Source organism: Protopterus annectens, chromosome 4.part0, assembly GCF_019279795.1.
Source record: "Protopterus annectens isolate FY-2018-M chromosome 4.part0, PAN1.0, whole genome shotgun sequence".
Classification (NCBI taxonomy): domain Eukaryota; kingdom Metazoa; phylum Chordata; order Ceratodontiformes; family Protopteridae; genus Protopterus; species Protopterus annectens.
Window position 1 is genome coordinate 589,111,584 of NC_056733.1, and position 16,821 is coordinate 589,128,404.

General features: G+C 47.1%; 1 protein-coding gene across 1 annotated transcript in view; it reads left to right on the top strand.

Annotated features, from left to right (window-relative positions):
• The window catches only part of DHX37 (DEAH-box helicase 37), a 1,097,190-nt gene that overhangs the window by 818,904 nt on the left and 261,465 nt on the right, over positions 1-16,821 (top strand). Inside the window, exon 23 of the mRNA XM_044068525.1 lies at positions 16,331-16,445. Within this exon, the coding sequence (XP_043924460.1) occupies positions 16,331-16,445 (115 nt within the window). The remainder of the gene's footprint in view (positions 1-16,330; positions 16,446-16,821) is intronic.

Sequence of the window (16,821 nt, forward strand, 5' to 3'; positions counted from 1 at the left end):
GTGGACCAGGTGCCCTGAATGCCTCTTCCTGCCATGTGTGCCCCCCCAGGCATAATCTGATGCATCCGTCGTTAGGCTGTGCCTGGCTGGGGGTAGTGAGAATGGCTGTCCCTTGTTTTGGTGACAAGCCTTTACCCATCATCGAAAATCCTGTTGCAGGCAGGGTATTAGAGTAATCATCGTTTCCAGATTGTGGCAATGTTGCATCCAAACACTTTTTAGGTACCATTGAATTTTCCTCATATGCAGTCTTGCATATGGAATTAGTAAGATGCAGGATGCCATGAAGCCCAAAGCCTCCAGAATTTTTCTTGCAGATAATTGGGCCTTTGTTGCCATTTCCTTGAAATAGGTAGTCAGTTGCCTTTGTTTGTCTGGAGTGAGATAAGCCATCTGGACAGTTGTATTTAAGCTTGCACCCAGGAATATTATCTCTTGAGAGGGTACTAGTTTTGATTTCTTTTTGTTGACTGTGTACCCTAGGCATGTTAAAAGTCTTATCACAAACGTCAGATGCTGTAGTAGGATGTCCTTGTTCTCTGCTTGTATGAAGCAGTCGTCCAAGTAAGGATATATTTGTATTCCTCTTTGTCTGCAGTAAGCAATTACTGGTGCCAGGCACTTTGTGAAGTCCCTGGGCACAGTAGATAAGCCAAAGGGCAGTGCAGAGAATTGGTAATGCTTTGAGCCAGCCTTGAATTTGAGGAATCTTCTGCATGTTTGTCTGATTGGGACATGCAGGTATGCCTCTTCTAGGTCTAAAGTCACTAGACAAGCATTGCTGCCCAGCATGGGCAGAAGCTGCTGTAAGGTCAACATCTTGAATTTTGGTATATCCAGGAAAGTGTTTAGAATAGATAGGTCCAGTATTGGTCTCCATGCTTGGTCCTTTCTGGGTACCAAGAACAGTCTTGAGTAAAATCCTTGTCTCTGCTCTTGCTGAGGCACTTGTTGAATAGCCCTCATGTCCATGAGAGCTGCAACTTGTTTTTAAGCCTCTGCCCATTGATTTTTTGGCAGGTCTGGCCAACCGTTTGCCCTTGGTAGGGTATGGAAATGAAACTTGTAGCCTTGAGACACTATGTCTAGAACCCATTTGTCCTGGGTTATAATGTGCCAATTTTGAGAAAAAAGTACTAGTTTTCCCCCTAAGGGTGCTGCCAGAAGATAAGTGCTTGGTGCGGGCAGGGGGAAGTCATTGGGACTGTTTCCTGTATGATTGTGATTTGTCCTCTCCACTTTTGGAGGTAGAGGCACTCCACTGCTTAGACCTGTGGGATCCTTGCGGCTGTGATCTGCCTCTAGGGCATCTGGATCTGCCCCTTTGAGGTCTGTCTGAGACTGGAAAGGACCAATTCTTTGTAGGCCAGTGTCTGCTAAATCTAGGAGGCTGTACCTGTAAGAAATCCTTGGCCGTTTGCATAGATTTAGCTTTGTCTTCCATTTTCTTTAACACCTCTTCTGCCTTAACACCAAACAAGTTATCATGTTGTAAAGGAGCATCTAATAATTTTGCTTTAACATGGTCAGGCAGATTTTGTTCTTTTAACCAACCATGCCTCCTAATGACAGAACCCGTAACAGCGGCCCTGCAGGAGGCCTCCAGAGAATCAAAACCACATTGCAAAGTATGCTTTCCAACTTGTTCAGCTGCATGCGATAAATCCTGTATTTCTTTGTTTTCTGCACATTCAGAATTTGCCATCATTTTCTATTTAAACAGTGTCATGATAAATTGCTATTTGAGCATATGAAGCTGGCAATTTAAGGCCCTTATAGCCAAAGTAGCAGATGTGTAAATCTTTTTTCCCCATCTATCCAGAGCCCTAGAATCCCTATCTGAGGGGGTAGGGTTTTTTGCAGTAGAAGCCTTGACCCTTTTGGACCCTGAGAAATAGTTTCTGGGTCTGCAGAAGGGTTTTTGAAAAGGAATTTATGAGGGTCAGGGACGCTGTAGTATCTGTCCGGCTTAACAGGAGCTGGAGGTAAAGAGTCAGAGGTCAGACTGAACTCTGAGAAAACATCATCTACAATGTCTAACACAGGTGGAATACACGTGGTACATAAGCAGGGGATACCCATTCTTACCCCCTCTGCAGACTAGCCATGGCTCTGTGGAACATGGCCTTGAGCTACCAAGTGCATCTACAGGCTCAATTCCTGCCAGGAAAATTAAATACATTGGCAGACGAACTAAGCAGAAATCTCATGGTCCACACAAGTGGAAACTGGAACCAAAGACTTTCAACATGCTGATAAACAAATTGTGGACCCCAGATATGGACCTGTTTGCCTCCCCCAAGAACTCCCAATTGGACAAATTCTGCACAAGGACTCCCCACAAACAAGCTTGGAAAGTGGATGCTGTGTCCTTCAGCTGGAAAAATCTATCAGTTTATGCCTTTCCTCCTCTACTACTCTTCTCCAAGGTACTACTAAAGAGCAAATAAGACAAACCAAGGATGATGCTGATTGCGCCAGACTGGCCACGCCAACACTGGTACCCCCTCTTGTGCAGTGTCACTGCTAGCTCCATGGCACCTGCCTCGTACCTCTACCCTGCTGTCACAGCAGGAGAGCCAGATTCTGCATCCCAAGCTTCAACCCCTGAACCTGGCAACCTGGCTAATTACCTAATCTCTCTGTTACCACCCCTCAGTAAACAAGTGTTGGATGTCATTTTGGAGGCAAGGAGGCCTAGTACTAGAAAATATTATGCTGAAAAATGGAAAAGATTCTGTGTCTGGAACCAAACTCAAGGGATGGCCACAGCAGTGCCCAATTTACCTCAGATTCTTCAATACTTAACTGAGATGCTTCCCAAGGGCCTTTCCTTTTCCTCCATCAAAATTCACGCCTCAGCCATTTCAGCTCATGACAACAAAGAACCACCCCTCTTTTCTCATCCACTGCTCAAGCAGTTCCTCAGAGGGGCCAAAAACTTAAGACCAGCCAGGAGAGCCCCAACTCCTCCCTGGGACTTTAACTTTGTATTGGAAAAACTCACTCTTCCTCCTTTTGAGCCAGCTGCAAGTGCAGAGTTAAAATTCCTTTCTTGGGAAACAGCTTTCCTTTTAGCTATCACTTCAGCAAGAAGGGTATCTAAATTACAGGCCCTTATGGCAGTGGAGCCTTTCATCATTTTTCTTGCGGACAGGGTGTCCTTCAGGACCAATCCCTCCTTCATGGCCAAGGTGGTATCCAATGTGGCTCTTAATCAATCCATTCATTTGCCAACCTTCTTTTCTAACCCACAGAACAAAGGGGAACGCATACTGCACTCCTTAGATGTGAACAGACAACTTAGATTTTACTTGGACAGGACTAAACCTCAAAGGAAATCTGAACAACTGCTGGTGGCATTTGCTGCAGGGGCAGAGGGGAAGGCTATTTCAAAACAAACCATTTGTAAGTGGATAGGCCACTGCATTCATTTCTGCTATAAGCACTATGGAAAACCTATCCCACAGGGGATTAGACCCCATTCAACCAGGGCTGCATCTACCTCTACAGCCTTTATCAGAAGTGTCCCTACCAAAGACATCCTAGAAACTGCCACCTGGAGCTCTGTACATACTTTCACCAAGCATTACCATTTGCCAATTTCCTCTAAATCCAGAGCTGGCTTTGCCACTGCAGTCTTGCAGGGTCCTATAGCTGGTCCTAATGCTATCTAAATTCATCCTCCCATCCTTAGCTTTGGGAATCTACCCAAATGTGATGACTGCAACAGTGAAACATGAAGAACATAGTACAGTTATGTACACTTACCATAAATGTAGATGTTCGAGTGTATTCACTGTTGCAGTCCTGTTTACCCTCCCTCGAGCCCCCTGACTTCTTTTGGCTATACCTCTTCTCTCCTTTACTATGCTTAAAAGCTTTTTGGTGTATTTGCTTTTTTGATGGAGGTATAACCTTGTGTGTGTGTGTGTGTGTGTGTGTGTGTGTGATATATATATATATATATATATATATATATATATATATATATATATATATATATATATATATAAATAATATTTAATTGCTTCCCATTGGGGGGCACGAAAAAGTGATGTAATGGCATCAGCTACATGCTTTACACCCCTGGCTACATGATGTGTGATGTCACAGAAGATGAGACAGCAACCGACGCAGAACCCAAGACTTTGATAATCAGGCCGACTGAGGGCTACTGCAAGCAGATAACCCAAATGTGATGACTGCAACAGTGAATACATCTACATTTATGGTAAGTGTACACAGCTGTACTTTTTCTTGGAATCTAGCCTTACCCCAGACACTTTACCTCCAGCTCCCAGAAAACCTGACCGGTACTACAGAGTACCTGACTCTCTCAAGTTCCTCTTCAAGAATCCTACTGTGGATCCAGAGACCATTTCTCAAGGACCAAAAGGCATTAAGGCTACTGCTGCTAAAAATCCTTTCCCCTTCTGATAGAGATTCTAGAGCCTTAGACAGATGGGGTAAGAAGGTATACACTTATGCTACTTTGGCCATTAGGGCTTTAAATTGCCATTTTCATATGTTAAAGTATCAGCAACATATTATGGCACTACTTAAACAGAAAATTATGTTGATTCCTGACTGTGCTGAACACAAAGACTTGCAAGATTTAATGCATTTTACATAACAAGTTGGTAAACATACTTTGCAATGTGGTTTTGATGCTTTAGAGGCATCTTGCAGGGCTGCTGTCACTGGTCTGTACTTAGAAGGCATGCTTGGCTTAAGGAACAAAACTTGCCAGATCATGTTAAAGCTAAATTACTGGATGCACCCTTAAACCAAGACCGCCTTTTTGGCAACAAGGCAGAGGAAGTCCACAAAAGGATGGAGGAAAAAGCTAAATCTATGCAAAATGTTAAAGATTTTCTAAAAGTACAGCCTCCCAGATTCAGTAGGCATTGGCCTTCAAAGAACTGGTTCTTTCCAGTCCCTTCCAGGCCTTCTCAGTCCAAACTCAGGAACAGCTGACCACCAACACTTCAGTCTCAGGCTATGCACAGATCTAAGCAGTTGGGGGCTCCCACTTCCAAAGCAGGGAGTAGTAAGTCACCCCCCTATGGAAAAATGGCACAATAACTTAACCTTAATCCTTCCAAGCCCTGCTCAACTACTTGCTCCCTTAGGAGGAAAACTCGCCCTGCATGCAAAAAACTGGGAACTCATTACACAGGACAAATGGGTTTTGAACATAGTTTCCCGAGGATACAGATTCCACTTCCACACACTACCAACCCCAAATGGTTGGCCAGACCTCCCCCCAAATCAATGGGCGGAGGCCCAACAGCATGTTCTCTCTTCTCAGTATCAGGGCTATTCAACTTGTTCCAACAGAACTAAGAGGACAAGGTTTTTACTCAATACTTTTTCTGGTACCCAGAAAAGAAAACTCCTGCCGTCCTATCCTGTACCTCCCTATTCTCAACACCTTTCTGGAGGTTCCAAAACTCAAACTGCTAACTCTTCAACAGCTTCTTCCTATGCTAACCAAGGATGCCTGGCTGGCAACCCTAGACTTAAAGGAAGCTTACCCGCACATCCCAATAAGAATCCTGCAGACAATACCTACGTTTCAGTGTGGGCTCCATGCACTTTCAGTTCTCTGCACTTCCCTTTGGCTTATCTACTTGTGCCCAGGGTGTTCACAAAGTGTCTAGCTCCAGCCATTGCAATTTGCAGGCAGAGAAATATTCAAATTTACCAATACTTGGACGATTGTCTGATTCAGGCAGAAAGCCAGGACTTGCTATTACAACACCTGGCATTTGTAAAGAGACTTCTAACCTCACTGGGGTACACCATCAACGAAAAGAAGTCTCATCTAGTATCCTGCCAACAGATTGTATTCCTAGGAGCAAGCTTGAACACAACTTCCCAGATGGCATTCCTCACTCTGGAGAAACAAGTTTATTTGACAACCTACTTCAATCTATTGGCCACAAAAACCCAGCTATCTGCAAGGAAAATACTGCAAGCTCTGGGGTTCATGGCCTCTTGCATTCTGCTAATTCCATATGCAAGACTGCATATGAGGAAACTCCAGTGGTATCTAAAAAGTCTGTGGTGTCAACATTCTTAGGACCTGGAAACAATGATTCCTATCATTCCTTGTCTAAGGACAGAGTTCTTTTGGTGGGCAGAGGCCTGCTACCACAACAAGGGACTCCTTTTCACTCTAGCCCCTGCCGCCCAAACCCTAACAGACGCATCAGACTATGCATGGGGGGCTCACATGGCAGGCCAGTGCATTCAGGGCAAATGGAACCCGAGACAGATGCACCTGCATATCAATCAAAAAGAAATGTTAGCTGTACAGAATGATCTGACAGCCTTCAAAGACCTTATTCTTCCAGGACAACTATTGGTAAAGACAGACAACACCACAGTTATGTGGTGCATAAACAAGCAGGGGGGAACCTACTCCTACCCTCTCTGCAGGCTAGCCATGGCTCTGTGGAGCACAGCCTTGAGCTACCAAGTGCACCTACAAGCTCAATTCCTGCCAGGCAAATTAAATTCACTGGCAGTTGACTTAAGCAGAAATCTCATGGACCCACATGAATGGAAACTAGAACCAAAAATATTCAACCTCTTGAGGAACAAATGGGGGACTCCAGAGGTAGACCTGTTTGCCTCCCCACGGAACTACCAATTGAATAAATTCTGCACCAGAACTCACCACAGTCAAGCTTGGAAAGTGGATGCCCTGTCCTTTACCTGGGAAAGCCTCTGGGTTTATGCCTTTCCCCCTCTGCCTCTCCTCTCGAAGGTTCTACTAAAGATCAAACAGGACAAGCCAAGGACTATACTGATTGCACCAGACTGGCCACGCCAGCACTGGTATCCCCTCTTGCACAGTCTGACACTGCTACAGCCATGGCACCTGCCTCAGACCCCTTCCCTGCTGTCCCAGCAGGCAGGCCAGATTCTGCACCCTCAGCTTCAAGCCCTGAACCTTGCAGCCTGGCCAGCTGCAACAGCAGAGTTGAAATTCCTTTCTTGGAAAACAGCCTTACTTCTAGCTATCACTTCAGCAAGAAGAGTGTCTGAATTCCGGGCCCTCATGGCAGTGGAACCCTTCATTATCTTCCATGCGGACAGGGTTTCCCTCAGGACTAATCCTTCCTTTACGCCCAAGGTGGTGTCTAGTATGGCCCTAAACCAGTCCAGTCATTTGCCTACTTTTTTTTCCCTAATCCACAAAACAAAGGGGAATGGATATTGCATACTCTGGACATGCACAGACAACTTAGATTCTATTTGGACAGGACTAAGCCTCTTGGAAAATCTGACCAGCTGCTAGTTGGCTTTGCTGCAGGGGCAGAAGGGAAGGCCATTTCAAAGCAAACCATTTTCAAATGGATAGCCCATTGCATTCATTTCTGCTACAAGCACCATGGAAAACCTACCCCACAAGGGGATAATTTCACATTCCACCATGGCTGCATCTTCCTGGGAGCTGCTACCTGGAGCTCTGTACATACCTTCACCAAGCATTACCACCTGCCTACCTTTTCTAAATCCAGAGCTGGATTTGCCACAGCAGTCTTGCAGGGCTTAATAGCTGGCCCTAATTCTCTTTAACTACCTCCTCCCTTCCTTAGTTTTGGGAATCAACCCAAATGTGATGACTGCAACAGTGAAACATGAAAGAACATAGTACGGTTCTGTACATTTACCATAAATGTAGATTTTCGAGTGAATTTACTGTTGCAGTCCTTTTTACCCTCCCTCCAGCCCCCAAACATATCTTGGCTCTACCTTTTCTTCTTGTTTGCTGTATATATTTTTTCATGTGTATTTGCTTTTTGATGGGGGTGTACCATACCATATAATTGCTTCCTATTGTGGGGGCACCTGACATCTAGGGCAAGAAAAACTGATGTAATGGCGTCGGCTGCATGTTTTATACCCCTGACAACCTAATGTCATGGAAGAAGCGACAGCATCCGATGCAGAAATCTGAAGACTCTTGTATTCAGGTTGCTGAGGGCTACCTGCAGGCAGATAACCCAAATGTGATGACTGCAACAGTGAGTACACTCAGACATCTACATTTATGGGAAGTGTACACAACTGTACTTTCTACAGGCTTTGGGGGGGGGGTCAATGTCAGCTACGATCATTAAGGCTCTTTATGAGGGTTCTTCAGTGGACAATAGCTGTTCAATTGTCCATTCTCTGCCAGCCTCTATCAAATCCCATAAAACTGTCTTCAGTCTGCAGGAATGATCTACAGTGGTGGATGCAATCAAATGACCTGTCTCTGGGTAGCCCCCCCCCCCCATAACCACAGTGACCATGGAGTTGCAAGCCTTTTAGGACATTCTCCCTCTGGAGGCAATTGCAATGCACACAGACATGTCAGTAGTCTGGTACATCAACAAACAAGGAGGCACCTGCTCCTATCCATTGTGCAGGGAGACCATGAGAGTTTAGGAATGAGCGATATCTTCGGACCACTTTCTCATTGTAATGCACATTCTGGGGGAAACCATCATTCTAATGGACAGACTCAACAGGTTCATTCTGACTCCCCACAAGTGGTCAATTAACCAGTCAGTAGCAAACAAGATTTTCACTGTTAGAGCCAATCTTGTTGCAACCTTTTTGCCTCTCCCCTGAACTACAGGGGCAACTAGTATTTTACTCTGATCCCCCCAAAGGGGGAGTCACCAAGGGATGCTCTAGTCCACCGTTGTCCCCCCGAGTCTCCTTTATGCTTGTCCTTCTCTACCACTGATTCCAAAATTTCTACAGAAAGCCTGCAGGTTGAAGAGCTCAGTATTCCTCATTGCCCCTTTCTGGCCTAGTTCAGTATGGTTTCCCTTTCTTTGGTCTCACTTCAAGTATCCACCTTGGATACTGGATCCTAAACAGGATATCATAACTCCTCCATCAGACATCCAACCCCCCACTCTCCACACCCTAAAGTTGACCGCATGGTTTCTCCACTTCAGGTAATTGTAAGAAGGTCCAGGCTCGCCCCTCCCGTCCATGACATAATCCTGGCTTCAAAGAGGGCTTCCATTAAAAAGGTCTACAGCAGCAAGTGGAAGAGATTTTCTATTGACCCTTTCTCACCACCCACGTTGCCTGTTCTTTTTCTTAGTACCCTTTTTTAAAAAGGAGCCAGTTTCCCTACCATCAGACTTCAACTGGGAGCCATATCCAGTTTGCATGCTGGAAAGGGATCCTTTTCTCTTTTTTCTTCCAAATTATGTAAAGCTTTCATGAAGGACATTTTTCTTAGGCCTCCAATAAAAGATTCTTCTCCCCCTTGGGATCTTATGTTGGCACTGCTAGATCTTGCCCAGAAGCCTGTTAACCCAGCTGATAGTTGTGACGTGAGATTTCTCTCCTGGAAAACTATCTTTCTACTAGCTATTACCACTGCTAAGAGAGTATCAAAGCTTTGCCAGTCCAACCTCCTTAAAACATTTTGCATAAAATACAGTATCCTTAAGAACAAATCTGAAGTAGGCAGACTTCATTCGTCTGCAACCTGTGGGTATCGGATCCGATCTCGGATCCGAGCCGGCAATTCAAAAGCTTAGGCTCCGAGCTCCTAGCTCCTCCCTCTTACCCATAACCCCTTGCCAAGCCCTGACTGACCTCAGATATCGTTTGCCGCTTTTCAAGAAGCAACGGAATTCTAGAGCTCCTGGCGTGGTTTTGAGATAAGTGTAGTTTTCTGACAGGAAAATTGTTCAAAATCTCTTTTTTTGTTACAAATATAGTTAGTGTTGTGTGTGGTTAAGGCTTTCCCTCCCTCTTTAGTTAATTTTTCTCGGGTTTTTCGTAGTTTGTTTGTGTGTGTGTGTGTTTAGGCCTTAGGTGTAATGTCTGAAGCCCCTAAGGCTGTCTTTTGAAATGTGCGAGTGTGGCCATAAGCTGTCCCCAGCAGATGGCCACACTCGGTCGTTCATCTTGGGGTTGAACACCTGTCTTCTGGTTGTACCATTTGTGCAGGGTTCAACCCGGGCTTTAAGGGAACGGAGGTCGAAGTTAGGGCTGGCGGGTCTTTTACCCCAGATACTGCTTCGCCTCTGCCCTCCAGTCAGCAACTTGTTGCTGTGAGTTCTCCCCTCGGCTGGGACTCAACCTCCCTTAAAATGCCGGAGGAAGGATTCTACTAGGGAGAGACAGAAGGAGAGGCACAGGAGAAGCACCACAAGAGGAGAGCCAAGCTTCCAGCTCGGCTCCTCCATCTAAGCGGGCTTCCCCTGTGCCTTCTAGCTTTCCTCCTCCTCGGCTCCACTCCCTCGGTTCTCTCCTGGACCCGAGGAGGAGGAGGCTAGCCCTTCCAGGAGGTCACCGAGGCGGTTCTCTAGGTCCGCCGGTGGCCTCCTCTAGATCGACCTTTTCGATGGCGAAGCTGATATGGACGGATGATGAGGAAATTCATCCAGGCCCAAATGCAAATGGGAGTGCTCCTAGCCCCCAACCGGGAGGGGCTTGACCCCTTTTCGCCTGGCTCCTTCTCCGACCCATACCATGGGTTCGAGCTTTCGGCGCCGTGCAGATTTGGATCCGGGGTGGGTCGGATCCGATTGGTCGGCGCACCTCGGATCCGTCCCATCCCTTGAGTGCTTCGGTACGGAACCGACCTCTCGGAGCCGAGGCCGAGCCTCGGATCCGAGGGAGCTGGTGTGTCTTGGCTCCGTCCAGGTCGGAGCACACTGGTCTCGGATCCGGCGGTTTGCTCCGACTCCGATCCGTCGTCGGATCCGAGTGGGGTCGGCTCGGGCTTAGAAGCTGGCTCCCCTCGGCTTTCAGCGTTATGGAAAGGGCACTGTCGAGGACATCCGGACCCCGGTCCCTGCCACGGCTCCATCCCGCACTCCATTGCAGTTGGGCCAGGCCCCACCAGCCGGTCCCAGGGACAGCCCGCCTCGATGTCCCAAGTGGTTCCCTTGGAACATCCATCTGCTGAAGAGTACTCCTCGGACAGCCCCCGATGAAGTACCTCGGCGCAAGTGCAAGAGGAGGCACATGGACTCCCCTGAGTCCGTCACTGAAGACACGGACTTGGATGAAGGGAAGGCTCCCTAGGTCACCCCTGAGGGCGTCTCATTTGGAGACATCATGGAGATGTTAAGGATCAGGGGGGGGTGGTCTGCTCCCAAGGCTTCTTCGGACGAGTCTGTGTTCTTGGAGGCATTCAAGGCGGGCCCTTCTACCTCTTGGGTGTCCCCTCCTGCTGACCCCTGGTAGATCTTATATCTATCAGGGCGTGGAAGGATCCGGACACCATTGAGCCTATCCCAAAACGCCCGGACCGCATTCTTTCTCCTCCATCAGACCGCACCCACTGGAGTAAGGGTCCCCCAGTAGATGCCATGATGATGGCTGCAGCCACGAAGGGAATTGGCCCAGGAGAGTCCCTCCGTCCATCCTCCGGGCAAGGAGTCCCGTTCAATGGATCGAATTGGGAAGCGAGTGTTTAGTTCAGCGACCTTCTCCTTGAGAGCTGAACTACATGGCACATGTCATTAGGATGCAGCGAGATCTGATTAAAGAGTACGCTGCATCTCCCGGAGTCCATCTCGAGTGAGGATAAGCAGGTTTATTCCACCGAATGGCCACTCTCAGATCTGTATCCAATACATCTATGCGGCTGCTGTCTCATGCTACTGAGGGAGCCGCTAGAGCCAGCGGAGCAGGCCTTGTCATGAGGCGACAGGCCTGGCTCCGCCATTGTGATTTTGCTGAGCCCTTTAAGGCGACCTTCGAATGCCCCTTTCGATGGTTCTGCCTTGTTTGGCAAGACTGTTCGAGACACTAGTCCAGAGCGAAAGGGCGGAAGGCGCTGTCTGCCGTCGGAGTCCGCTTCTCAGCTCCCCAGAGGTCCTTCTCTAAGAACCAAAAGGGACAGAAGAAGATGTGGTTCGGAAGTCGCAGCAGTCCCAACCTGCTCCGGATAACCAGTCCTTCCGTGGCAGAGGAGGACGGGAGGTCGTCGTGCCAGAGGCAGGGGGGCTCCTGGCAATTTTGGGTCCAGAGAACCCTTCTCTGAGAGACCCACGCAGCAGCCCTGAAGGGTTGCCCGGCTGTCCGTCTCTGGAGGCAGTCGGGGGGCGGTTTTCGATGCACCTGACTTCTTGGGAGTCCATAACAACAGACAGTTGGGTGCTTCGACTCATATCCAGAGGATATTCAATACCCCTAATCAAGATCCCCAAATCTCGCAGCCTCCCAGATGTTCCACCCGACCAAAGGGAGGCGGCAGCTCTCGAAATCGAGCAGCTGCTAGGAAAAAGAGCCATCCAGCGCGTCCCCGCAGATCAAGCGGATTAGGGTTTTACTCCAGGTTCTTTTGGTGCCAAAGAAGGCGGGGACTTAAGACCGATTTTAGACCTTCCCCTGTTCAACCTGTCAGTAACCAAGCAAAACGGTCGGATGGTCACCCTGCAATCTATACTCCCCCTTTTGAGGGAGAACGACTGGATGTGTTCCATAGACCTCAAGGATGCGTACTACCACATTCGGATGGACAGGCGATCCAGGAGGTTTCTTCGCTTCGGCTGGGAGCCAGTCATTATCAGTTCAGGGTCCTCCCTTTGGTCTCACCTCAGCCCCAGGGTGTTTACCAAGGTGTTAGCGGTGGTAGCGGCCCACCTGAGGCTCCAGGGATTACAGGTCTTTCCGTACCTGGACGACTGGCTCCTGACTGCATCATCAAGGCATCTTCTGTGCTCAGCCAGGGATTACTTCCTTCAACTAGCACCAAGGCTGGGCATAGCGATCAACTGGGAGAAATCTTTCCTGAATCCAACTCAAATTATAGATTTCATAGGAGGAAGACTAGACACCAGATCAATGCGAGCCTTCCTCACCCCAGACCGTATCGTCAGCCTGAGGTGTCATGTGACAGCAATCCTTCAACCTTCACCAACTGCAGCTTGGTCCTGAGGGCCCTAGGTTCTATGGCGGCAGCTATACGCTTCTAATTCATGCCGCTTACATGCGGGTTCTTCAATGGACCCTTCAAGTTCAGTGGTCTCCTCTTTGTTCGTCTCTAACGCTCCGATTGCGGTCAGCAGAGCGTGCAGGGACTCCCTTCTGTGGTGGCTTCTTTCTCCGGGCCCCTAGCAGGAAGACCCTTTGCTGCATTTCCCGAGCCACAGTGACCACGGATGCTTCTTGCCTCGGGTGGGGGCATTCTGCGGAAAGATTGTCCAAGGCACGTGGAATCCCACAGAGGCGTCATTGGATATAAATGTCCTGGAAATGAGGGCGGAGCTCCTAGCGTTGCAAGCACTTCACCACGTTCTTCCTACAGGGACTATTGCGATTCAGACAGACAATATGTCCGTAGTCTGGTATATCAACAATCAGGGAGGAACCAGGTCTTACCCCTTTGTCGAGAGGCCATGAGAGTCTGGGAATGGGCAATTTCCACCAAACGCTTTCTGATAGCAACGCACATTCCGGGAAAGTCCAACATCCTTGCGGACAAGCTCAGTCGCACCATCCTTTCTCCACACGGTGGTCCCTCAATCTTCAAGTAGCGAAGAAGATTTTTGCCGTTTGGGGGCAACCCTGTTGCGATCTTTGCTTCTCCCTCAAATGCCAAATGCGACAATTTCTTAGCTCTGCTTCCCCACCAGGGGAGTTCGAGGATGCTCTGGTGCATGCTTGGCCTCGGTCTCCTTTATGCCTTCCCTCCACTTCCTCTGATGCAGAGGTTTCTGCAGAAAGCCAACAGTTTGGGGAGCAGAATGATTCTCATTGCCCCATTCTGGCCTCGACAACCTTGGTTCCCTTTCGTATGGTCTCACAAAATCAATCCACCATGGATTCTGGATCCAATTTCGGATCTCATCTCTCACCCTCTGGGAATGCCAGTTCCCAATCTGCGAACCCTGAAGTTGACAGCTTGGCTGCTCCAATTCCAACCTTAATTAGGACTCGGTATCTCTTCACGGTCAAAGCCATTTTGGTGGCTGCTCATAAACCTTCTACCAGACAGGTTTATCGGAGTAAATGGAAGAGGTTCTCTATATGGGCAGGGCAGAGAACGGTGGATCCTTTTTCAGCACCTATCTCTGCGGTGCTAGAATTTCTAACAGACCTCTTTCATCAAGGGCCAGTTCTTCCACGATTAAAGTACAATTGGCGGCTATATCGCATTATCACATTGGACAGGACACAGCTCCCCTTATGACAGCGAAATTATGCAAATCCTTTCTCAAGGGAGTTTTTATTAAGGCCTCCAGTCAAGGAGGTTGTACCGCCTTGGGATTTGTCTTTAGTCCTGCAGGCCCTTACTGCTCCTCCCTTGAGCCTGCAGCTTCTGCTGATTTAAAATTCCTTTCCTGGAAGACTGTCTTTCTGGTAGCTATCACTTCAGCCAGAAGGGTGTCTGAGCTTCAGGCTCTTTGTGTCAAACCGCCTTACCTTTCTTTCTTCCCTGATAGGGTGTGCCTCAGGACCAATCCATCTTTTCTTCCGAAGGTCTCTTCTGAATCCAATATTAACCAGTCAATCAATTTGCCTTTCTTTTTCCCAAGTATTCAAACAAAGGGAATACAAATTGCATTCATTGGATGTTCATAGACAATTACGTTTTATATTAACAGGACAGCTGGCCACAGGAAATCAGATCAGCTGTTCGTCTCCTTTGCTAAATTTGCTCTGGGTAAAGCAGTGTCTAAAGTCACTCTGTCTAAATGGATTGCTAATTGCATATTGCAGGCATATGACACTTCAGGCAGACCTGCTCCTCAGAGGGTTACGGCTCATTCTACTAGGGCAGTTTCTCGTCAGCCGCCTTTAAGTCCCGTGTTTCGTTGGGCGATATCTGCGGCAGCTACTTGGGCCTCGCCTCATACTTTTATTTCTCATTACAAGGTGGATGTTGTTTCTAGAGGAAGAGCATCCTTTGGCTCAGCGGTGCTCGGAACATCCTTCCATGACGGCCCAAGATTCAGGTAGCTAGGGACTCTGTCCCACAGGTTGCAGACGAATGAAGTCTGCCTACTTCAGATTTAGAAGTTATGTACTCACCATAACGTTCCATCTGAGTAGGTGACTTCATTCGGATGTAACTATCCTCCATCCCCTGACCTTTATAGAGCGAGTATTTATGCTGTTTTAGTATACTGTGGTCAGTATTTGAGGCAAACTCAATCTGAGGTCAGTCAGGGCTTGGCAAGGGGTTATGGGTAAGAGGGAGGAGCTAGGAGCTCGGAGCCTAAGCTTTTGAATTGCCGGCTCGGATCCGAGATCGGATCCGATACCCACAGGTTGCATCCGAATGAAGTCACCTACTCAGATGGAACGTTATGGTGAGTACATAACTTCTAATTTCTTCCTTTATGCCTCAGGTAGCCATAGAATCGAACATTAACCAATCGATTGACTTGCCAGTTTTCTTCCGAAAATTTTCAAACAAAGCAGAATATATTTCGCTTCTCCTTGATGTTCACAGGCAACTATGTTTCTACCACCACAGAACAGAGGTGTAGGAAATCCAATCAACTATTTGTATTTTTCTCAACAAACAGTTCAGGTTAGGCCAAATGCATTACAGATTGTATTTCTTTCATTTATTCACAAAAAGGTGTTGATTTTCCTTGACCTGCCAAAGCCCCATTCCAACAGATCTATGGCTACTTCATCTGCCTATACTTCTAGAGCCTCAAATGAAATTTGTGCTGCAGCCACTTGGTCTGACTCTTAGCTTTGTCTTACATTATAAATTGGACATTGTTTCTAGGAGCAGGGCATCCTTTGGCTTGATCGTGCTCTGGCACATCCTTCCTTGAGGGCCACCCAGGAGTTGCGTAGCTGGGACTGACTCATCAGTGAGGAAGAATGAAAAGGACATCAGATTTAAAAGTTATGTTCTTACCATAACTAGGTATCTGTGTTCATTTTCATTCTTCCTCACGTCCCTCCCAGCCATCTCCCGGTCTGGTGCCTTTGAGAAGTACTTGGAAGAAGTTTGGAGCCCATGGGTTCTAGGTTTGAGTCCAAACCTCTTCTTTTCTCTGTCCTGTTGCTATAATCTCTTGAGTTATAAGGCAGCAAACTTGATCTGAGGACTTAGGGAAGGTATGGTGCATTATAGGAAGAGGGAGGAGCTCGAGATTCAGATCGTAAAGTCTTAGAAAAGTGGCCGAGTTGGTTCCGAGATTCATCAGTGAGGAAGAATGAAAATGGACAGCACAGATACCTAGTTATGGTAAGTACATATAACTTTTAATTTCTTTCCTAGTAAGAATTATTTTCCTGTGCTGTAAACAGTTTATTGTTAATCCTTTACTTTCATTTGGCACTTCTGTAAGAAATAAATCTGTTTGTGTTTTTGCAGACACCATTGCTGGAAGATCCAGTTTTCATTCACCCTAACTCTGTCCTTTTCAAAAAGCTTCCCGATTTTGTTGTTTATCAGGAGATAGTTGAAACCTCAAAAATGTATATGAAAGGTATTATGCTTTTTGCTTTTTTGTTTGTATTGTGGTATTGTCTAATATTCCTGAACAGTTTTTAGTACAGTGAAAGTCTCTAGATAAAAACAGCAGCACATAAAATATAGATACAGCCACACCAAACTCTGCTGAGTAGTTAATACTGTTTGTTGCCATGAGATAGTAGTCAAGAAGGCGTCTTCATGCATATATCGCACTTAAGACTGATATCCTCATTGGTTTCAGCTTCTCCCAGTGGCTCCTCATATCAGGATGAAAAGAAGCTGTTTTAATATCCCATGTTATTTCCTCAGAAGGTTTGCAAAGTATGAGGGAGTCCACACATGGCATTCTCCAGTTCTTCACCATTGAGGCATAATTTTTGTCTGATGCT